This window comes from Zingiber officinale, chromosome 1A, assembly GCF_018446385.1.
Source record: "Zingiber officinale cultivar Zhangliang chromosome 1A, Zo_v1.1, whole genome shotgun sequence".
In the NCBI taxonomy this organism is placed as follows: domain Eukaryota; kingdom Viridiplantae; phylum Streptophyta; class Magnoliopsida; order Zingiberales; family Zingiberaceae; genus Zingiber; species Zingiber officinale.
In genome coordinates this window covers 169,266,381-169,290,911 of record NC_055987.1, presented here as the reverse complement: position 1 = coordinate 169,290,911, position 24,531 = coordinate 169,266,381, and the positions used below count along the sequence as shown (strand labels likewise).

The following is a 24,531-nucleotide window of genomic DNA, read 5'->3' as shown; positions in this document are numbered from 1 at the left end:
TGCGGCTATCTTTTTCTCTTCTTCGCTTTGTTGCCTTTTACATTCTATTTGCATTCTCTGCTTTATTCTTAGGGCCAATTCCAAATTGGACTTAGCCCGGACCTGGTTGGCTCAAATCGACAATTCAAATTGCCAGTTCACCTACAATGGGCGATGGACCTTGTGTGGCCTCTTGCAACGAGTGACGGCCCCACGAGGCCTCTTACAATGGGTGATGACCGTCGCAGTTGATGGCCCCATCCGTCCACCTACCTCAGGCAACAACCCCACACGGCTGCCTACGGCAGACAATGACCTTGCACAATGAGTCTATCACCGACAGTGAAGGCAACAACTTTGCACGACGAGTCTGTTGCCCATAGCAAGACAGCGACGAAGGCTTTCTCCTCGATTAGGCAAGCAATGGAGGAGGCTTCCTCTTGGGGGAGGACTCTATACCGTTTAGAGAGGATGGAAGAGGTAGAGAGGGTGTTGATCAGGTGATGGATCACAATAACTCGTGTCTACTATGATGGCTTGGAGCTAGCTTGAATCAGACTATCGTATTGATTTAAACAACTCCATAACTCAAAAACTAAGTCTAAGCCTTGAATCAAAAGGTTATCAATGTTTCAAGGAGCAATATTCATTATCCAATGTTTATAGTTAAGGTTAAATAGGTATCTATATATATATAAAATTTAGGTATCTAAACCATTCAATTGATTCTCGAAGTAGGTGAAGTTTGCCCATCAGATAAATTTTAGGACCATAAATAAGTTGAGCTAAGTCAAGCCGAGCCGAACAGTAAAAGGCTTGAGCTCAGACTCAGTTCGTTATCCCTAAGTTTAAGCTCGATTCGAGTTCGATTCGAATTTTAATTCTTAAGTTTAAGTTCGGCTCATAATAAAATTAACTAGTTCAAGTCCAACTTGAAAAAAGTTTGTTTAAAAATTAGACAATCTTAGTTTAAATTTGTTTAAGATAATTAATTATAATAATTAATAATATATTATTATATTTATTATGTATGTAATGTTTAATTATATATATAAATGAGTTTTTTTAATAAATACGTTTGAGCTTGTAAATAAATATGTTCATGAGCTCATAAATTAAACATCATTAAACTCAAGCTCATCTCGATAATATTTTCGAACTCAAAATTAAATTCAAATTTGGCACTTTTTGTAAAAATCGTGATCCGAATGGTTCACTTGACTCATTTACCTCTGGTAAATTTAGAAGTGTTCATGCCAATTCGCCCGGTAACCGACCTTTACAAACGAAAATTCACCGTAGCTTAACATGGTAAATATGAGATTTTCTATTGCCGGTAGGATTTATAATTGAACTTTATGAGAATTTTTTTTATATTATCTCCTTGTCAGTACATATGTTTGATAAAAATATTAAATATACAAATAAAAAATAGATTCAATACATTTTTTGTCATATAAATAGAATTTTAAAATCAACTTTGATTGATACGCGCGCACATATTTACTAGGGAGAAAAATAGTTAGAATATTTCTAAATTTAAAATTATTTTTTAAGAATTCAAAAGTAATAATGAGCTTAATAATGGTTAATATTATTTTTGTCTAATGATAGGGATGTCAAAACATGGATTACTAGAAACTGGACCACACGCCAGTGACATCGTCACGTCACGCAGATGCCCAACACTAGATCCAATCATGATGGGCTTAAATTATTAGATAAAAAATAAATAGTTAAAAATCTAAAAAGAATTAGAAAGAGAATTTTAAATCCGAAATGATCGATTGAGCTCCATCCTCCATGTAAAATTTCTATTAATCATCATATTAAATCCGATCGAAATCATATTTAATTTAATTAGATTTGTTCCGAAATATGAATATAGATGATAAAAATGAGTCTCCATCTATATTTTCTAAATTTATCCAAATAATTATCTCCTGGATTATGATATCCTAATAGGATATCTAGATTATCATCTGGACATTCATGATTCGATCTCCAATTATAATACACAACTAAAAAGTATTAAACTTTTGAGTTATCCGTTGCACATATTTTCTAATTAATCCTGATAATTGATAGAAAAATTTTATAGAATCAAATTGACCATTTTCAATAAGATTAATTAAAATTATTTTTTTTTCATTTATCTAAATAATTGTTAAAAAAGTTTTATAAATCAAACTAACCACCCCAGAATTAATACGACAAACTTAAAAAAAATTATCTTATCAAAGGAACTTAAGAAAATTAATTCCGTAATAAATTCACTTGGATGTTTAACTAATTATTGGACCGTGTCAAGCATAGATTAGACCGGGCTAAATCGAGCCGCGTCACAGAAACCGCACGACCCATTTACCTTCGTTTTGCCCTCCTTCCCTCTTGCATCATCCTCTCCGCCCTCCTCCCCTCTTTTATTGCCTCCCGATCGTTCTGTATCTCCCCTTTTCCTCCCCCACTCTGCTCCTTTGCGCCCTTTTCTTCTATGTAGTGCCGCATTGAGGTCGCACGCCAATCTCCGGAACGCCCCTGGTGAGACCGCGGCAGAAGTTCCTACATCTGGTGTGGCCGTCTTCAAGCCGAGATCTTATGAAGTTCTCATCTCTGACGCCGCCAGATCCCTCGTGTGTTCTCTGGACGATGACAAGACCAGTCTCGAAATCGATTTACCGTATGCTTCTTTGCTGAGTCTATTCCGGTGTTTTTGGTGCGTTCCTGGAGGAAAACACATCCTTATGGTTGCTTCTAACACTATTTTGGATGATAGAGAGAAACAAGTGCTTATAAAGAGCTTTCTCTTATGGGACCACAAGATCTCTCCACTTCCTTCACATTAGAGAGAAGTGAGACAATTTTACTTTAGGGCGGGAGGGACAAATAACAAGGTCAAACCCTCCAAATAGTATTATTATATAAATTCAAGCCCTTGGCTTTTAGTCGGATACTCGGATGCCCTCCATATCTAATTGGCTTACCACTAAACTAAACAATTGTACCAAGTAATCTTCATGCGGAGAGGTTGAATTTATTTTTTCAAGGTGGCATACTACATGCGTGCACAGATACACACATATGCATGATTCTCCACAGGCGCTCTTCTACTTTGTTGCAGTATGAATTTTGCAAATACTATTTATGAGGCCAATCAAAAGGTTAAGAAATCCAAAAAAGTTGGTAGGCAACTAGATATTTCAAAATTATAGGATCATTTTACAATAAACTAATAAAATTGAATGTAAATTTAAAAATGTCATTGCTTGTTTCTTTATTTATTACATTTAATATCTTTCTCCCTTGTGAAAATGATTCATTTGTTAAAGGAAAGAGGTTATTTAATAATCTACCATCAATTTGCACTATCTTTGATCCAATTGATCTCTAATTATTTCTTGACCCACCTTGATACTTCCAGATTCACCTTGACATAATACCATATATGTATTCTTCATTTATATTGATTACCATTGTCGTCGTGTTAATTAGTTGAGATCCGTGTAAGAAAGTCCGCTTGCTGACAACCAGTGAAGTCCAAATTGGTTGAGATCTAGTAGGAAGTCCTGATGGGTCAAGAGACTTGACATTAAGGAAGTATGTGATTGGTAAGTGCAGGTAAGCAACTGGAGGAGAGACCTAATGAAGACGCGCTCCCGGTTGGGGAACAGTAAGCGTCGGTCCAACTAAGAGTCTCAGTGAAAACTCGAAGTCAAGACCGGACAATCCAGAGGTTGTCAAGATATTATTTTTGCTTCATATATTATTGCTTGTTCTAACTTTATTTCAAAAAGAAGAGTGAAAAAAGTTGGTCCGAGCACCTAGAGAGGGTCTAGGCGCCCAAAGTTCGAGCACCCAGAGTTGCTCCAGCTCACGGGCAAGCTTCACAGAGGGAGCGCCCCTGGGTGGGTGCCTAGCCAGGCACCCGGGCGGTCTGGGTGCCCGGAGTTGCTCCAGGCGCCCGGACAAGGGAAATTTCATCTTCGCGATATGTTAAAGCACAGTGACTAGTCGACCCACATCAGCAGTCCAGGCGCCCGGAGGGGGTCCGGGCACCTAGAGGTGGATAAACTTCAAGGATGAAGTTTCGATGAGAACTTACCACATCAACACAATCCAGGCGCCCTGGAGGGTATCCAGGCGCCTGGACGGGGCTATAAAAGGAAGCTTTAACCAGTAGCTCAAAAACAACATTTGCTACAACTTTCATTCCTACACACTACTCCGAAAAAGCTCCTACGACACTGTAACGCTCCTCCAACAACTGACAATCAAGTTCTACTCATTTTCTCTGTTATTGATAACTTGTCCTTATAGTTCTTACACTTCAATTTTGTAACATTCAAATTATTAGTGGATTACCTAAAGAAAGCACCCAACGAGTGCGAGTCTTAGAGTAGGAGTCGTCGAAAGATCTGAACTAAATAAAAAATTATTTATGTTAGCGCTTGTCTTTTTCTTTCTTTCTTCTTTCTCTTTAGTTTTATTTCTATCGTGAACTCAGTATTTCAAAAGAAAAGAATGATTTCAAAATCAAGTGATTCACCCCCCCCCTTTCACGTGCTCACGATACAACATAGATTGCTCCAACATTTGCATCTCGTGTCCATTGTTTGAGTATATTCGTATCAGACACATGAAACACTTGGTTGATATAAAAAACTAACATTTGTTTGAATGGAATGTCATCGAACTCAAATTTACGACAGCTATAGGATATGTAGTCCCTTAGTTTATCATGTGTGAGGACCCTTGGTTTGGAGGAAGAATAATTTTAAAATTTCATCACATGATAAACTACTAACTCAACTCCTATAGATGTTTGTTGCACATAATAACCATGACTCTCACTCATTTAACTTTGAAACTCCACCCATTTATTTTTTGTGTGCACCTTAATCATTTGAGTTTCCATTAGCCAGTTTGTCTTCATATTAGGATGTTCATTCATATCAATATGAAACAGGTGATAAAATTCATCAATGAGTTCTTATTTAAGACATACCTCTTGAAAAATGATGTGAGCCTTCATATATCTATCTACTTGACATTCCAGCACAAAATACATGGCTACAATATGCTAGCACCCACTTGTGTCACAAGTCATTTATCAATGACAACCAATCATTTTTCTCTAAGTTAGCACACTTGATAATATCTTCCTATGAATTTTCAAATTTATCAGGTGTTGTAGACTTTTCAATGACATTCTTTATACTTTGATAGTAGTCACGAAAAATCAAATGATTCAATTTATCTGGAAATTTGTTAAGTATATGCCACAAACAATATCGATGCACTATCTGAGAGAAAACTTGAGCAATGACTTTCGTTATAGCAAGATCCCGATCAGTGATGATCACATTTGGTGCACCTTTAGGCATGATTTCTATGAACTTCTTAAACAACCAAACAAAAGACTCAGTTTTCTGATCACTTATAAAGTCACAACCAAAAATAATTGTTTGATCATAATGATTAATTCCTACAAATGGTGCAAAAATCAATGCATATTTATTGGTGTTATATGTCGTATCAAATACAACTACATTGTATGTCATCCTTGATACATGATCACCTACTAAATCTGTTATTTGAATCAATCTCGTAATTAAAGAAAAAAGTTAAATTCTTCTATTTCTCAGATGCAAATAACTCGATCAATGTTTCTGCATTAATTCTCTTTTGTTCATCCCTTAGCTTTTTCTCAAATTTTTTAATATTTCTTTCTGTACATCCGACCTGCTCAAACCCTCCAAAATCTATCTCTAATAATTGCATTTATTAACAAGTTGGCATATTGGCCTCTAAAAACTATTATATCAATGCTTTCTTTGCTACCGAAACATTATGATAGGAGCATAGCAAATGCATCTTTGAAGGAGTCGAGAGTAGATAATTATGACTTTCCATGAAGTTAGTGGCAACCCAATTAGGTCCAGTTTGTTCCTTGACAATTGAAATACATACAACCAGTTCTAACTTCACCACGGATTTTTTTTTTATTTTGCTCATTGATACCTTTTTGCATGTTTATTTCATTGATTATCTGTGTGGCCTTCTTTAAAACATACAAGTGTTTTTTCAAACAATTTCATTTGTCCTCTTTTTTTTTTCTACTGTTCACCCTTAGGCTAAATCGGGCTTCTCGTGAATATTGGTTATAAAATGAAAATGCAACATCTAGTAATGAGAATTTCATCTCAATTTTTGACTTTCGATCATCTGCAACTTAGCGAATGTATAGCTGCCCCTTGCCCTTATTTTCCTCCATTGTCGGGGAATGCCAAATTCTTCAATTATCTAAAGTTCTAAACTATGTCTTGTTGCAACACAAAAATTTAAGCTTGTACACCAAAAGTAGATGTTCTGCTCTGGATTACCAATCTTTTTTTATCATTACATGATAATAGGTAACTCAATAATAACATATCTCATATATTGATCAAAATATGTTGGTCATTATATTTTCTTATAGTATGCATGAGAAGTAGAGCTTCTGTGAGACATTGATGCACTAGATGCTATTTAATTTTGTAAAATGATACATTATAATGTTAGTTTTGAACAATAAAATGATAATTTAGCTAGTTTTGATTAGAACACGATAGTCACACTGCGTTGTAGCAGCTACCAAATTGTATTTGCTACAATGTGGTGTGACCAGAACATTGTAGCAGCTACCAAATTGTAGCTGTTACAAGATAGTGTGACTATAATATTGTATCAATTACCAAATCGTAACTGCTACAACATGGTGTGATAATCACATTGTAGCAGCTATCAAATTATAGCTACTACTGTGTTCTAATTTTAAGATTTCCACATTATAGCAGTTTTCACTGGGATGTTGTAGCAGCTATCAAATAGTAGCTGCTACAATATGCTAAACTATAAACCTTAAGACGAGGCAGGAGCATAGAATTAAAAGATAGACAATAGAGTATAGACGCATACATGAAATGATCCTCATGTTAAAATTTTGAGAGGGAAAGGGGAGATGAAGGGTTCTAAATATTTGGATTTTTGAGAGGAAAAGGGGAGACAAAAAGTTTAGGGTTTTTTAAATTTCTGATGGGGTGGTGCTACAGTAGAAAAAAAATTAAATGACAGAGCTCTATTACAGTGAAAGTCGTGCACAATCACAGACACGAGGTCGCTCGGAAGTGACTCGAGCGCCCTAACTCACTCAGTCACGTAGCACAGGCACGAAAGCGAGGTATGCAGTGTGTGTGTGGTGTCACACACCCGTGAACACCTAATATAATTTTCTTATTTAAAAATATTTTTAGATTTAATACGATATCCTAACCCCTAAACTTTAAAGTTAAAACCCTAAATGCCAAAATCTGAAATTTAAATATATATATATATATATAGAGAGAGAGAGAGAGAGAGAGAGAGAGCGCACCATACAGTACACCCACAAGCACGCATTGCGCAATTCTCAACATTACTTCTTTGTGTGTGTATCCGTGCGTGACCGTTCTGTGAAATCATATTCATGACCATTCTTGCGAATTACCATGCCTAGAACAGCCCTAAGTAAGATCCGTCTATGCTCTTAGTTATGTTTGTACTGCAGCTGGTAGTGATGCTTGGCTTAGCAATTTCCAGGAAGTGAACTCTATGATCTTTATATCTATTTTTTGTGACAATATTGGTCGATTTAGTCTCTATACTCAGTTATGACGTGACTATATCAATCCTGAAGGAAAGTTACCTTAACATTTTAGTTTTACATGTTTATGGTTGAGCAGCTATCTAAAAGTGCAAGTTTGTTTTGACATGGCTTTTAATCTTTAATAGGGATGCTTATATTGCAGTCCTAGTAGTTTTTCCCTCACGTAACTGTGTTTTTTTCCCCTTCTAGAAGTTGATTTCATTCATTTGATAAGAAAATAGGCCAAAATTAAGTCGTTAATATAATGCGTGGACATCGATCGGAACTAATACATTAATTGAATAAGATCTTTTATTTGGGAAGTGGGAGTATTGAAAATTAAGTGCTATGATTTACAGGACTGTCTTTTTTTTAAATTACACTTGGTACATGAGACTGTCAAAGAGCTTCTACTATGTTTTAAGATGCGGAAGCATTGGGATGGGTTCCTGTTGATATAGAGAAGCTAGCTATTTAGTTCAGTCATTTTCAGTAAGCTGAATATTGTTCTTCTCCTTGACTCTTTGATCACTGAAGCGATTGCTATATATGTAAGTACATAGCATATAGTTTGTAAGTTATCGCAAAGATTAATGCTGGTGGAGAAAGAAACCAGTCTGGCTGAGCAAGGGGCACCCTTTTACAAATTTCATGCAGAGTTTTCTCCGACACCTACAACCACTAACTTTCGAACATTTGCTGACAATCAACCTCACATCTGACCTCAAATATGTTGAAATATATAATGCAGAAATACATAAACATAAAAAAGAATTATAGAGACAAAGAAAGAAAAATTGATTATTGATTGATAATTGTCATAAGCTAATTCATCTATTTATACATACTGTCAAGATAATATATAAAAATATAATGATTAATATGGAAATATATTATTATAAATATGGTACTAATAAATATAGAAATAATGAAAAATATGGTTTGGATTACAATCCAAACATGGTAAATCATCAATAATTAAAATCAATCTTTGAATCTCCTGAATTACTATCTTTGTCGTCATTACCTCTCAATAAATTCAACGGCAGATACTTGAACGTTGAGTTTGGTTGTTAACCAATCATATCTTCTAGAGCAAAATCCACTAGTACGATCAACGAAACTACAGATTTGTTGAACTTTACCGCTTTGATGAAAGAAGACAACAACTAGAAGGAGACGAGAAGTTGTTGTTTGACAGCTGGAATCTAATCTGTCTCCGGAATAAAAGCAGCAGAGAAAAAATGCTGCATTTTGGTGGTTGCATATGCTGTAGCAGAGGAAGAAAATCTGCGATTGTGTGTTGAGCAATGAAAAAACTTGCTATTTGGACGTCTAAAAAAGAAACAATAATTATGAAAAAAAGACAGTAATAATGAACTTGCTATTGTAAAAGAGGAGATAGAAGGAGAAGAAAGAGAGAGGAAGGTAAAGAGGATAAATTTGATGTCGTTGAAATTAAGAAGGACAATAATATTGCTCTTACTACGAGAAAAATAAGAAGAGAAAAGAAAAGAGAAGAATTGAACCTAACTATAAAAAGAAGATAGGAAGGAGAAGAAAAGAGGACAGTAAGAGTAAGAGAGAGTAGCTTTAGAGTAACTTGTTGATTTTGGTAAAGAAAGAGTAACAGGAAGATATTTAGAGTACAAGATTCTTATCGAAACTTGAAAGAAGAAGAAGGGGAACATTAATGAAGAAAGATAAGAACAATAATTTCGGACTATTTTTGAGAAGGAAACAACAAGAGAAGGGAAATAAAAAATAGTTGCTAAAAGCTAAAACAACGAGGGAAGGAAAAGAGAGGAGAAAGAAGCTTCTAAGAAAGCATAAGAGACTATAGAGGATGCTGGAAAGAAAGTCCGAGAGAAGGCGATGCCGACGAAGGAGGTGTCGTAAAGTGAACTTGAACCTACGAAAAAGAAAGCGAAGAAAGCGGTGGAGTTGGTGAGTTTTTAAGGAAAGGGGGTAACTCCTAGACTTTTGTAACAAGGAGTTGCTACCGTGGGTGCTACACCCGATGTCGCTCTCAGCTAGTTGCTAACTTGCGTACGGATCTGCAATTTGTGGTGAAGAAAAGGATGCATAGAGAAGAGGTTGCAACATGTATTATGGTAAAAAGAAGCAATATAGAAAGAAAGAAAGAAAGAAAGAAGAGTTAGATACTTTAGCAACAGTATAAAGAAAAGAGAAATTGATGGGAAGAAAAATTAATTAGGAGAAAGAGAAATTAGTTGTTGCTGTCGAGTAGAGAAAAAGAGAGAAATTGATGGGAAGAAACTATAAATCATGGCTCTGATACCATGTTGAAATACATAATATGGAAGCACATAAACATAAGAAATAACTATAAAGACAAGGAAAGAAAAGTTTATTATTGATTGATAATTGTCATAACTCACCTATTTATACATATTATCAAGATAATATATGAAAAATATAATGATAAATATGAAAATATATTATTATAAATATAAAAATAATAAATATAGAAATAATGAAAAATATGATTTGAATTACAATCTAAACATGATAAATCATGAATAATTAAAATCAATTTCTAAATCTCTTGAATTACTATCTTTGTCATCATTAAAATATGTTTATTTGTGGCAATTCCTTGATGGTCCACACATTGGTAATGTAGGTTGGCAAGCCACAGGGACCATATTTGCCTGAAGGCTAGCTCCTGGAATTGTACAAGGATGATAACAGTAATTAAGAGAGTGTCTGGCACAATAAATTACATTCAAGCAAATTAATTTAGATGTTCAGATTTTGCCAAATTAATCCTGAAAGTAGACCAGATAAATTCAAAACATAAATTAGGCAGATTTTCAGAATATTCAATGACAGTTTTATAAATAAATTTGTCTTAAAATTCTTCAAAATCCAATTCTATTTTTTTTTTCTTTCTTTCAATTCTGTGTGGAAAGTACAGTGACCACCACAACTGACGTGTCCGACCAAGATCATTGAAATGCGCACACCTGAATTTGCCAGAACACAGAAGAGACACAGAAATTCATATAGCTACGGCCAAAACACACAAAGGTTACAAATCGAGAAAAAGCCAGCCAGCTGCCCCGTCTGTCCGTTGCTTTGTCCATCGACGACGTGCGCCAGTTCCAACTTGCAAAATCATCGCTCTTACTGCTATCGTGCACCGTAAAAACTGGCTCATTCATTATATATACTTGTCCGTATGTATAATATATATATATATATAGCTTACTGACACAAATTCAATCCTTTTAAAAGAATGTTTTTCTTAAATAATAATTTTGAGTGGATAAATGTCCTTCGAGAGCATTTAGTATTAACTATCCCTCCGTACTTCCAATACTATTAAATTATTTTTACCTCCTTTACTGTCAGTGTGTTCCAATTCTATTAAATTATTCTAAAATGCCATTATATTAATTTTAATTAAAATTATCGTATAACATTTTCTTTGCTCCAACGATAATACTTTTACTAGTATATGTAATAATTTTAGTTAAATGATGATTTTTTTGTATTATATATACAAATTAATATACAATATCTAGACTAATTGTTACAAGTTTATAATCTTTTTTCATTGAATAATATATCAATCTACACGATGTATATCCCTCAAGGACTAGGTCACGTTAATGTGGGGGCGATTGGAGTATTAATGTACAATTGGATTCTAGCAAATCACATGCAAATATATAACTTCATATAATGATGACTTACTTATTTGTCTTAATGCATGCACGTGAACGCTCTTATCATTCTTTTGCTAACAAAAGTAAAAACAGGAGAAAATAAATTAATATTTATGAGTTAATATCATTCGGATGATTCCTTGCAGCATTTGAGACAGTCACGTGAACAAGGAAGGTGGCCACGAATTAACAGTCCAAATAATATATGAAAAATTTATTTAAAATTAATAAAATTAAATTCTTCTCGGCAGTGATATAAAATATCTGAATTTTATATAAAAGTAAATCTAAGTGCAGACCAAATGGCTGTTAATTTCAGCCCACAACGTCTATGCAAACTTAATCAAGAATTAATTATATTATATATGAAATTGATTACCGTCTTCTAATTTATAATTATTTATATTAATTTCATTGTTGGGCAATTCCTCTACCCCTTAATCTTCTTTAATTTCCCCCTAGTTCTAGCTACATAGTACATAATAATTTTAAATACTCATAATTAATATTACTTTTCATTCGACTAGTTTTAATTATTAATTGAACACGTGTAAGGTGAAGGGAAGTTGATGATAAATTGAGAATATCCTTCATCCATAACGGAACTTTTATGACAATTATCCTTTATCCAATGAATTGAATTGATGCATGAAAACTACAAAACTAATTCATAATCAATCAATTTCATATATTTCTTCATGACTGAGGTAAACTACTTCCCTTCCCTTGATGATTAGCCAATTACGTGTAAACAAGTACAAAATACAAATAAAACCAAAAGAAAAATCTTTTGTATTTTGTATTTTGCATATCTAAGTTGGGTATTTGCATAAAGGAGGACAATGTGGGCTATACTTTTTTGTTATCTAAATTGTCTTATTCTTAGGGAATCAATATGTTGATGTGATATTTTCCCCAGGTACAAAGCTCCTTGGAATTCATGTGCTACTTAACCTATTCAATCCATTCGGTCTCCTTGGTCGACTGATTTAGCTTTCTCGACCCACCAATCTAACTGTCGGCTCAGCCTACTCGACGATTCAACCTACTCAGTTGATCCAACCAGTCTAATCAACCAATTAAATACACTCATCCCACCTAGCTCAACTAGATCGTCGGGCTTGTTTGGACCGATTGAGTAGCCCATTCAGGTTGATCCTCTTGACCAAACCAACTAGCAAGATCAACCCATATAGCCTCATTGACTCATTCAACTTGTGGCTTTTCTATTAGATTGACTTGCCGACAACTACCAGCTCATTCATCAATCAGACAGTGATTGAATTGATATTGTAGCGAATTTCTTCGATGAAGAAATCAATTATAATTGCTCAGCTTAAGAAAGAATAGATGCGGGTTCAAAGCTCCACTTATATCACATTTTGGAACTTTAATAAAATATATTTAAATATCATGACTTAATATTTTTTAAAAAAATAAATACACGTGAGGAATATATATATGCTTGATATTTGATAATCCTACCCTACAATTTTGACTATTTGTCAATTAAAGTTTTTTTTACTTTATTGATTAATCTTACGAATTTAATAATACATTTATTTTTCTTTTAAAATAGTTAAATTTTATCAATTAAATTTTTTAAAAAAATATATATTTGGAAATAAATCAGATTATTTTAGAGGTGTCGACCAACGACAACTCTCAGCTGGCCCATCTATGCATGAAAAAGAAAACCCATTAAATTATAAATAATATTAATAAATCGATATTTTTCCTAAGGACAAAATACAAATGAAGATGCTATTGGACAAAAATATTCCTGTCTCCTTGACGACACATTTACACCAGGATATTTAATGATTTTTCTACTGCCTCATTTCCATCGCTCTCAACTCACCTGTCATAACTCCATTTTATTTTATAAACAATTATGAAATGGAATAAATTAATTTATATAAAGGGAATTTTCAAAATATCCCCAAATTTAAAAAAAAAAAAAAAAAAGACTTTTAGAAGTTCCCTTCTCTTAAGATTCTATTACTTTTAAAATCCCTTTTCATTTTTTCCATTTATTTTATTGTTATATTATCATCCGAATTATCAACTAGGGAGCATTTTGATACTAAAAAAAATATTTTGGGGGCAATCATCTAAATAGATTTTAAATATTGAAACATATGGACTATTTTAAAAAGTTACTCGCCCATAAAAGCCCTTTGATTTTAATTAAATTCCTCTTGATCATCAAAATACTCCCTCTACACCCCTAATAAAAAGGAAAAGAGTTTTAACGTCTAAACAATAATGATACATCTTATTTAAGGGTTATCAAACATATTTTTAACACTCATCGACCAAGATATGGTTAGTATGAAAATATGTTATATAATTCTTATAAATCATAAGGGATTTCTAAATATTTATAAGATGTACCGCGTTTTTTTAAAGGTCCATTCTCATATTTTTTTTTTTAGGCACTCATTTTTTTCAAAGAGATCTTTTGATATTAAATTTTCGTCAAACTTAGTTTTATGTTAATTAGTTCCTCATGTTTAATATGTGATGTTGATGTGCATTTAATTTTTTTGAAATAAAAATTCAAAAAAATACTCAATTTATTAATTATTTATTTTAGACAAAAAATAATTTAATAGGCCGACTAACTCAAACTACTTAATTCTATATTTTTCTCAAATTTTAATAATCAATTCCTTATAATATTAGTAATTATCTGTTTTTTTTGTTTTTTAATCTAGATATTCAATTTTTCGAACTGACTAATTTTGAAGGTAATTGATCAAGTTTTTCAACCGCTATCAAGATAAATCAGACAGCGCTTGCGGAAGCTCATCCAAGCGGCCAACGTTCTTAGAGCTATCATCCCACTAAAGGAAAATTCCTACAATATACTGACCCTTAAATATTTGGTTAACTGCATAAAGGGTCTAACCGTTGCACCGTTTCCCAAGGCAGTAATTATCTTTATTTTTTAGGGTAATTCAGGTATTCAGCTTTTCGAACCGACTAATTTTAGAGGTGTTCGGCTTAACCCCACAAAAATTCTCCACCGGCCACCAGGATAAATTGAAAAGTGCTTATGGAGGCTCATCTATATGGTCAACATTCTTAAGTCCACTTGAGGGAAAAATCCCTTCAAGAAATTACCTATTTTAAAAAAAAAAAATTAATCTAGGTATCCAACTCTTCAAACCGACTAATTCTGAAAGTGATCGGTCTGACCTCATAAAAGTGTTTCATTGGTTACGTGAATAAAACGAGAAACACTTATATAAAGGTTCATCCATATGGCCAGTATTCTTAAGCCCGATAATATATATGCTGCAATTGATATTCAAACCTTATATCTCTTAATTATCCATTAAACGTCAATCATTACTCGGGACATAATTAACTGTTTTTGTCTCAACATCCAGTTGCTTCATCATGTAATTCGAACATCATTTTAGTATAACAATATTGTTGTAAGAGATTTATCTTTTTTTAATTACTCTGAGCTCGAGTAACAAATATTCTCACATTATTATGATATGAAAACACCACGGGATGATGAACAAAATGAATTTATTGAATGATCAAGTTTAGGGTTTATGAAAAGTTACTTGTGTAAAAATACAAAAGTTGGTTGGTATAAATGAACTAGACCCACAGATCCATAGAGATCTTATTTAAAAATAAGGATTTCAATATATATAGCAGTACGGTTACAAGAATCTAACCTTACTTTAATATTTTTATTTTACAAATCATGTGTCTTTACTTTAATCATGTGTCTTCGCTTAATTATTCAATTAGGTCAGTTTATAATTTTATAGGTGTCTTTTATTTATTTATTTATTATTTTATAATATTCATAAGAGCTTTTATTTAGTTCTAATGCGGAGAATATTAGAAGCTTCCACGTGTCCAAGAAAACCCAGAGCCCAAGATAAAATGGAGGTCAAAGTCAATATTATCAATGAGAACCGCCGAGCGGATTTCCCCACTCAGTTAGATCATAACCATTGATCTGATCGCCCCACTCATTAGCTCCACTGAATGGTGATCCTCTTGGCTCCACTGACTGATGATTGTCTCGACTCCACTGACTAGCAATCCTCTAGGTTTCACCAACTGGATCCTCCCGTCGATACAATGCCCCTCTTGACCCAACCAATCCAATGCTCCTTTTCTTAACGGCTCATGTCCTTTGGCCCATTTATCTCAATATGGACTAGCTTGACACATGGGCTAGCACAGCGTCTGGGACAACACGTGTACTAGCGTATACACGTGGGATAGCACATGAGTTGTTAGAGTATATAGAGTAGTATGGTTGATATACCATGACCCCATATAATATTCTACAGATACAAGATATGAGCGACATAACTGTATGATACAGCGGTAATACGGGGACATGATATTTTTCTTACTAGATGTGACATCTCATTAATTAATACCGGGGGAGATACAGGGTCTCTTTTTCACGTCCTGGATATAAAAAAAGTCTGCTTTCACGGGCAACAATACACTTTTAGGCATACACACATACTATAATTAATCATCTTATTTTTCCTCATCTACTATTCTTCTTTTTCCATTTTCCTCATCGGAGACTGACTGAGCATCGAAGTGGATGAGCCTGAGCACCCCCGACCTCCATTCTAATCCTCTTTTTTTCTCTGTCTCTGTTTCTCACTTTGTGAGCTTTCTAGACGATTAACCCTCGCTTGGCGTTCAACCACTTAGTCAACACCACATACAGCTTACCAGTAACTCATCTGACAACCTCAAGTAGGAACAAATTCAATTAGTGTTTTTTCCGTCAAAACTAGTTTATAATTAATTTTACATAATACAATTAAAGTATTTTAATTACAATATATATAATGCAATTTAGATGGATTTATAACAAATGTCATACCAAATGGAAGATGAAAGAAAATTTCGCCGCAATTATATTCCTTCATTAAGTGATAGTTGCACCAAGTTTTCTATTAAATGACTAAGCGTAAGAAAATATAATTTTTCAATCACTAAAAACATTTTTTTTTTTAATTGGCACCGTGTATAAAAAAAACAACAAACAAACAAACATTTTGGTGTAAGTTGGAGAGAAGAAAACAAACCACATATTAATTCTATAATTCTCAGATATCAAATGGGGTAAAAAATGACTAATTAGTGTTCCATATCTCACATCACACATGAAATAAAATTCACCCCTTTTTTCTCATGCACGTACCAAAATAAATATAATTACAATATTAAATAATACCCGACTGAAGCAGAAACTACATAAACAGATGATATATAATTAAGAAGCATGAACTAATATATTGCATCATGAAACTGTGAACATATTTGCTACAAATATAATTTAATTAATCCCAATACAAGAACGTAACTTAATTAATTCGTCTTAAGTAACTAAGTTTGATTAATCAGTTACAAATCAAACCTAGCTAGCTAATTAATCAACATTGCATGCATAGTCTTCATTCTCATTCTCTCTCTCTCTCACGCAGACAGTTACAGTTGCACAGTTGATTATTGAATTACTTACTGAATTCTTCCAGCACCAAATGATCGAGCCTTCATCTCCGAGTCCATGGAGTTGATGTTCTCAACGCCGAGGTGAACTCCTCCGGCCGTCGTCATGCTCCTCACCATGCCGCCGACTCCCAGAAAGTCTCTCGTTATGCCTCCTCGTCCTCCTGCAGTTAGGTTGTGGTGCAGCTTGCTCTCTTGATCCAAACCTGCAGGGTTGAATCCTCCAAACGCAGCCATTTGCTCGTTACCGAACACTAGAGTACCGCTGCCGTTGCCATTAGTAATCGAGTTGATGAGGTCCTGGAAATGGTTCTCCTGCTCCAGTTGGCTTCTTGAACTGCCGCTCTCTCTACCACCCATGTAGAAGCTCGGGCGGAAGTTGCTCGTCGGCGCCGCTAATTCCATTTGGGCGGCTTTGTGGAGCAGCGCGGTGGCCGGCATCTGCTGCTGCTGCTGCTCGTGCTCACCTTGCAGGGAAGGGTTATAGAAAGGAGAAGGCATGTTGGTGTCAATGTGGTTGTTCATCATGTGGTTAACGTTGTCGATGTTACCCGCGCTGCCCGAGAAGAATCCGAGGTCGAACAGGTTGGCGGCGGAGGAAGAAGTGGCGGCATTGTTTGCACTTACTGTTTGGAGATCTTGGAGTTGCATCATGCCGTGGAAGGGCTTGCTTTGGAGCAACTCTTCGGTGTTGAAGCCCTGCTGGCTATAGGAGCTTCCTCCGAGGAAGAATGCCGAATTAGGATGGGTCTGCTGCTGCTGCTGCTGCGGCGGCGGCGGCTGCCGGAAGGAGGAGGAGGAAGAGGCCGTGGCCATGTTGACGTGATCAAACTGTGAAGCTCCAGCGGCACCGGTGCCAGTGGTCCTGAGTAAGGAGGAGAGCTGCGTAGGGTTGAGTTGAGGAAGCCCCAAGTTTAAGGTTCTATTTGCATATAGCTGGCCGCCAAAGCTGGTGTTCAAGCCATGAGCCGGAAGCCTCGCGTTCTCCTGTGCCAATGCATCGCAGAAAGCTCTGTGGGTGATGAAACTGTCTCGCCTGCATCATTAATTTTATCCACAAATGAATTAAACTGATCATTACTGAAAAAAGAACGAATGATGCATTCGGTACTGATAGCATGCATAGAGAAGTCACATGACAGTCGAGCTGTCGAAGTTTTACCAGATAATTAGGACTGAGCCATCAATGAATGCAACCAAGGAATTTAGCATCTCTTACGAAACCAACGATTCCATCAATAAATACCCTCTTTAATGCGCAAAATGAAGGGGAAGGGAGCTGCTTCCAATTAACCCCTCCCTCTGCCAGAATTATTCCCCGAAGCATGCACGCTTCCAATCATGCAATAACGGAGGATGTACCAACGCAGGTGGAACACTTCGCATTGAATGCGGATGCCTCATTTGATGCGAGAATAATGTACCACAACTCGCATTGATGATATGTGATCTTGTGAGTTTGTGGACCTGGTCGGGTGGCCAAGGCCATGGCCAGCTGCCCGCAAATCTCCAAATCGCAAGGCAACAAAGCCATCCTGCTAGACTTTTGCCTCCAGGCCACACGTGAACACTGTGGCGGAGTTAGAGAGGAGAGAGAGGGACAGAGAGTAAAACGTTTGTTCTAATGGAGAAGGGGAGGGGATTGCGCCTTTTGAGACCTCAACCATCTTGCTGTTTGGTCATTTTCCATGGCCATCCTAGCTAATTCACGTGTGACCAGTGTCCTCTCTTCATCGCTGCATGATAGATCCAAGGCACCCCAAAATCTATCTAACAACATTATTCCTAACCCAACCCTAACCCTAATTCTAATCCTAACTCTAGCTAGCCCTGACCATTTTCTCCCAAACCAATTTGGAACTCGGTGCGAGAGCATGCATGGTAGTGAGTGCAGGAATCCTGTGTGAGCTTTTCAAATTAAGACTCAAGAGGATGATAATTAATTATGATGTAGTCAACGAATGCATACCTGGAGAAGAGAGTACCGCAGTCGCAGCGGTACTCGCGAGTGCCGCAGATCTTGGAATGGGCCTTCCAGTCGGAGTGCACGGCGTAGCGCTTGGAGCACTTGTCGCACTTCCACTTCTTCTCGCCGTGCTTGCGGCAGTAGTGCTTCTTGATGCCGGTGAGGTCGCCGAGGGCGCGCGAGGGGTCGTGGTGGACGCAGGTGGGCTCCGGGCAGAGGTACACCCGCCGCCGCACCTCGTTCGGGTTCTTCTGCTTCAGCTTCCACGGCAGGTTGTGGCCGCGCCGGTGGAGCTGCAGGTTCTGCTCCCGTTGGAACCCCTTGTTGCACACTTCGCACACGAAGCGATTCGTCGCCAGCAGCGATTTCGGCGACAAGGCGATCACCTCCGCGTCCGGATCTGTCAATATACATACGATCGTAACAGATAAAACTTGAAAATTGACATCAAATCGAGAAGAAAAATTAAATACACCAATTAATTAATTAATTGACATCAAATCGAGATAACTAGCGAGAATACACTTGCTTGGTTTTCCAGGGAGGTTTCTCTTCTTCTTCTGAGGAGCTACGGTCGCCGACGAGCTAGCTGGCGCAGCCGATGACGGTTGCTGCAGCACCGAAGGGTGCTGGCCGTATTCATCTTCCTCCCCTACTCTGAAGAAAGGAGCGGATGAAGATGTCATCATCTTCTTCGAATTGATCCTCGCTCGCTAGCTCTAAATTATTGCCGATCTCCTCTTCTGCTCCTTGTTTTGGTTCCTGGCCATGATCGATCGGCAAACTAGTTAGCTATCCGACACACTTGTTGGAGCCATACGTGAGCTCCGAGAGCCTTGTTGTGTCTATCAGACTATCACCGTGTATCTATGCGTCCCAAATTTTCTCCAAATTATAATCTAAAGACAAGAAAACAGACAAAGAAAATAGGAGAGATGCATGAGAAACACCCAAAATATATTTGTCATGAGGACTAGCTCTAATGGATCTGAAGAAATATATATACCACACACACACACAAGCTCTCAAAACAAAAAACAAAAAAAAAAAACCTCCAAATAACTCTTTATAATCTCTCGATCGATCGAACTCTTCCTCCCAACCCTGAAAAAGACCAAAGCTAGCGCAGAGGCCAAGCATAAACGACCAGTCGTGTCGTCAGAAAGAAGCACAAAAAGAGACAGAGCGAGGAAGGAAGGAAGAAGGAGCGGAAGAAAACAAACCGAGAACTAGTCGTCGTCTTTCACCCCCTCTCCTTGTTCAGAGTGTAGTAGCAGTGAAGGAAAGCAGTGCGAAAAAGGCCAGCTGCTTTCTCTTTGTAAACTAGCGATGGGATTAGTTCAATTCGGTGAAGGGACAGAGGTGAAAGAGCTAGGTCGTCGTCCTCATCACTTTTGTGGTATATCTGATCCGTCCGAGTTGCTTGTCCATCATACTTTTCCAGAGCAACCTCTTCTCTCGACCTTCCCTCTTCGTTTAGCTGGGGATGATTTTTTTTTTTCTTTTCTTTTTTCTCACTTGTCTCTCGGCCAGCTGCTGCTTCTCTCGCTCATATTGGTCTTAATCTTCCGAGGAACTGAAGAGAAATTGACGTATTAATAGAAGGGAAGAAGGATCGAGCTTAGTGGGTGGTGATGGCTTCTCCCACAGCCATCTCTGTCGGTTTGTGCCGATGGTTGGGGCCGCCGGGTCACTGTCTCTGTGTAGGATGGGCGCTTCGATTCACAAGAAAGCTACCCATCGATGAGAAAATAAAATAAAATAAAAGGAATTATATATTATGAGCCAATTATTCTTCAATATATACAGTATTGTTGGATTTATATTTAATGGATTTTAACATTATTTTTAATGATCGAAGGAGATAAGTTCAGCTAGTGTAACTTGCGTTTGTAAATGTTCTTCCTACACATTTTCTGGTAGGAATAACAGTTGACGAGCTAGTTGTGGTAGTGGTCTATTGTAGAGGCTAGAGCTATAAGGAGTAGGTCAAGCACACGGATTTTTTTTTTTTAAATTTTATTTGCAAGAAAACACTTAATTATATATAAAGGAATCTACTTTTAAGAAAATGAGGGGAAATTTTTTATTTTAATCGATGGATATTAAGAAATTTATCTTTAAGCAGTACTTCTAATTATTGATATTTAAAATATTTTAAAATATTATCCAGGAGCTCGCTTGGATTGGATTATCTGTTATCGTATTGATTTAGGGAGGAGCTAATTAAGACTTGAATCAAAGAAAGCATTTTGATATATAGAATTTTCAATCTTTTCTAAGTAATATTTGAAAGTTCACTAGGTGCCTACACTACAACAAAATATATATTTTTTTTAAAACAAATTTAGATTAATTACATATTTACTAACATTTATGAATATTTAAAAGATAATTTGAGAGCACAAAGTGTGTACTACTCAAATGCAATTGTGAAGATTGTAATATTTGTTTTCTTGGAGCTAGGTTCGATCGGATTATCGTACCAATTTAAACAGGTTGATCGAATCAAAGCTAAGCCTAAGCCTTGAATCAAAATATTATTCATCTGATCTGAAATCAAGGATGAGTCAATTTCCGTTGGATCGTCCTCTATTGACTTTTGCTGAGTCAGTTGCTACTAAATCTATCTCTTCAATTGGATCAGCTTTCTACTTGATCGGATTGTGTTTGGCAAGTCGGCATAGACGACCTGACTTCTTTTTGCCTTGTTGAAAGAGATTAACAAAAGACCAGAAGTGGGCCAAGGCACATTGACGTGATCCTTTTTGGATCTTAAGACATCAGAGTTGAAGAAAAGGCGTAATAGAACAGAAAATAGCAAGAGAATTATACTATCAAATATATTGTGCATGCCATATACTTGCTGAAATGTCTATCTTATATATAGAGAAGAAAGAAGAAAAACGTTTTGCTTCTATAGTGACTGTGTCCCTTCGTTATTCAGCGTCTTTACTCTATAGGTAGACCTGGCCCTGTGCCTTGTTAGCATATGATAAATTAATTATTATATAAGGATACATTAGTTTTTATTATTATTTTTATTATCTATTTATATTTCTTTTTCTCTGTAAACCTAAGTTTTTATAATACAATTTGTTAACCTTCTTTTACGGCTATCTCTCTCTCTCCTTTACTTTTTACATTCTATTGGCATCCTTTGTTTTATTTTCATGGTATCAAAGCCAATCCATCTCCTCATTTCCTCTCTTAGTGAATCGTGGAATAGTTTTACTTTCAGAATTCTTTGAGGTGACTATAGAAGAATTATATTTTCTGGAGTTTCAACTGTTGGATCACCTTGAAACTTTGAGAGAATGTTCCTCACATCCAGGGCTACATTTTTAACGGTGGAGATCAGATTTTGAGTTCTTTAAGTCCACCTAACGACAAAAAAAATGTGACTATGGAGTTTTGGTTGCGCGGAGCTATCGACCTCTATGAATCCTCGACGCAAGGATGACTTTTGCAAATAGAAGTGGTAATCTCTTGAAGAAATCTGTAACTTCCAGTCCATTATTTCAAGCAGTAAGATGGATGACATCCTCTAAATTTTTTGTTAAGAGGATTTTCATATGACACAAATGATTAAAGTTTGAGAGAAGTATTTACTAGTTTTGTTGAAGTGGTTGAAGCTCGAGTTATCATGGACAGGGAAACTGGATGATCCAGGGGATTTGGATTTGTGATATTTACTTATAGCGAAGAAGCCTTTGCTGCCATTAGTGGCATCGATGATAAGAATGTTCATGACCGGATGATTAGAGTTAATTATGCTACTGATCAAATGGGTGGATTTCATGGTGGTGGTGGTGGTTATGGTGGTGGGGGTGGTGCTTTCTGGAGGTGGCTATGGTGGTTATGGTGGTGCTGCTCTTATCGAACAGTTTCAGAAGTTCCTTGCATCTCAGCCACATGTCATGTATGTCTCTTCTCACATAAGTTTGTCCTCTAATGGTATACCTCAGGTATACATTCCCATATCTGGATCCTTGATTCTGGAGTTTCACATTATATGTCGTTTAATGTCAATTCTTTTATATCTATAAATTCATTACCTTCTGTGTCGGTCATGACCGTTGATGGTTCTCCCATGTCATTAGCTGGTTTTGACTCTATTTGTATCTATAATTTATCTTTGTCTAATGTATATCATATTCCTAATCTTACTTTGAATCTTATCCCGGTCGGTTATGTGACTTTGGCTTCTCAGTTTCTTTTACTTCATCTTCTTGTTATGTGCAAGATTCGCAATCCCAGAAGCTAATTGGGATAGGTCATAGGCAAGTGGAACTATATGTATTAGAAGAGCTGAAAGTTCCAGATGTTGCAACTTCTAGTGTTGATTTGTCATCCTTTCGGTTAAGCTCTACTTCTTCTGATTTTTATTTGTGGCATTTTCCTCTTAGATATGTTTCTTTTTCTCGTTTAAAATACTTAGCTTCTAAAGGAAATTTAGGAAAATTATAAACTTATGATATTTCAGATTGTTGTGACTGCAAATTGACAAAATTCTCTGCTTTATCTTTTTATAGAAGTATCTCTATTTCTCTACATCATTTGAGTTAGTTCATTCTGATGTGTGGGGTTCATCTCCTGTTTATATACCTGGTGGATCCTAATACTATGTGTCACGTCCCAGAGGAGTCATTGTCAGACGAAAATCCAACAACATCTCCCTTGTATTAGTGACAATCTGAAGCAATAAATACACATAATACATCCATATAACCAGATTTGCATACAACCATGCAGTTAATATATATATTAAACAACCCACTCGGCTATACTAAAAACCAATACAGCGGAAAAACGATAAAGGGAGTCCATACAAACCAAAACAACATACTGCTAGCGAACTAGATTTTATACCACAACCACAACAACACAAATACAAACTCCACATAATAACCTCCAAGGGAAAATCGAATGTAAGACCAACAAAGTCATTAACTAAAATACATGCAACCACCACACTAGACTCCAAAATCCACATCGACTTATTGGAAAGCAAAATGTGCAAAATCAATATATCACCGAATAGAAACAAGACTGAAAAGAAATCCGTCCTCGAGAGTGTAGTGGGACTGGCAGCTAGGACTCTCCAAGCATCCTTGATTCATCTACCTGCTACCTGGCGAAAGAAAAACCAATTTGTGGGGGTGGTGAGTATTGAAACTCAGCAGGTAAAAGAAAGATAGTGCATGAACATAATATACAAATACAGAATGAGCCAACAGTATACAGTCTCACAAGGGAAATAGCAGATACTAACATACAACCGTAATAAATGCTCATACCTGAAACCATGTCCTAGACTAGGTAATAGAAGATCAGGAGTAATACTGATCAACTACTGAATTGTTCATCACTACAAAGGTATCATGTGAGGTAAGAACATATTAACAATAAGTAAGTCAGGGTTTAAACACATATTACAGGTTTAAAGCTCAACCTATAAACATATCAACATAAGTAAGCAACAGTAGCATAAACTAGCAATAGTATCATAATTAAGCAACAGTATCATAAACTAGCAACAACAACATAAATAAGCAACAATATCAGTAGATATAATAATAACATCGTATGCACTGATGGTCACCCCGCCCACCTCTCTGCACCACGACCCCTGTATGGTTGAGAGACCGGATCGATGACAACTGTATCACTCAAACGCCACCACTACTCTCGAGTGACCGAGTGGACAG

The 24,531-nt window shown here is 36.2% G+C and overlaps 1 protein-coding gene across 6 annotated transcripts; it reads right to left on the bottom strand.

Annotated features, from left to right (window-relative positions):
* Positions 1-16,651: 16,651 nt before the first annotated feature.
* On the bottom strand, positions 16,652-20,413 carry LOC122038376 (protein indeterminate-domain 4, chloroplastic-like). Of its 6 annotated transcripts, XM_042598097.1 has the most exons (6): positions 20,044-20,413; positions 19,873-19,940; positions 19,681-19,719; positions 19,344-19,582; positions 18,824-19,220; positions 16,652-17,890 (listed from the first exon to the last, which is right to left on the bottom strand). In XM_042598097.1, exons 4-6 carry the CDS (start codon positions 19,507-19,509, stop codon positions 16,864-16,866), a joined length of 1,590 nt encoding a protein of 529 aa, XP_042454031.1. In that variant the 5' UTR covers positions 19,510-19,582; positions 19,681-19,719; positions 19,873-19,940; positions 20,044-20,413; the 3' UTR covers positions 16,652-16,863. The 6 variants fall into 6 exon arrangements, with proteins under 6 accessions (XP_042454031.1, XP_042454032.1, XP_042454033.1 ...); XM_042598098.1 differs by lacking the exon at positions 19,681-19,719; XM_042598099.1 differs by lacking the exon at positions 19,873-19,940.
* Between the last annotated feature and the right edge of the window lie 4,118 nt (positions 20,414-24,531).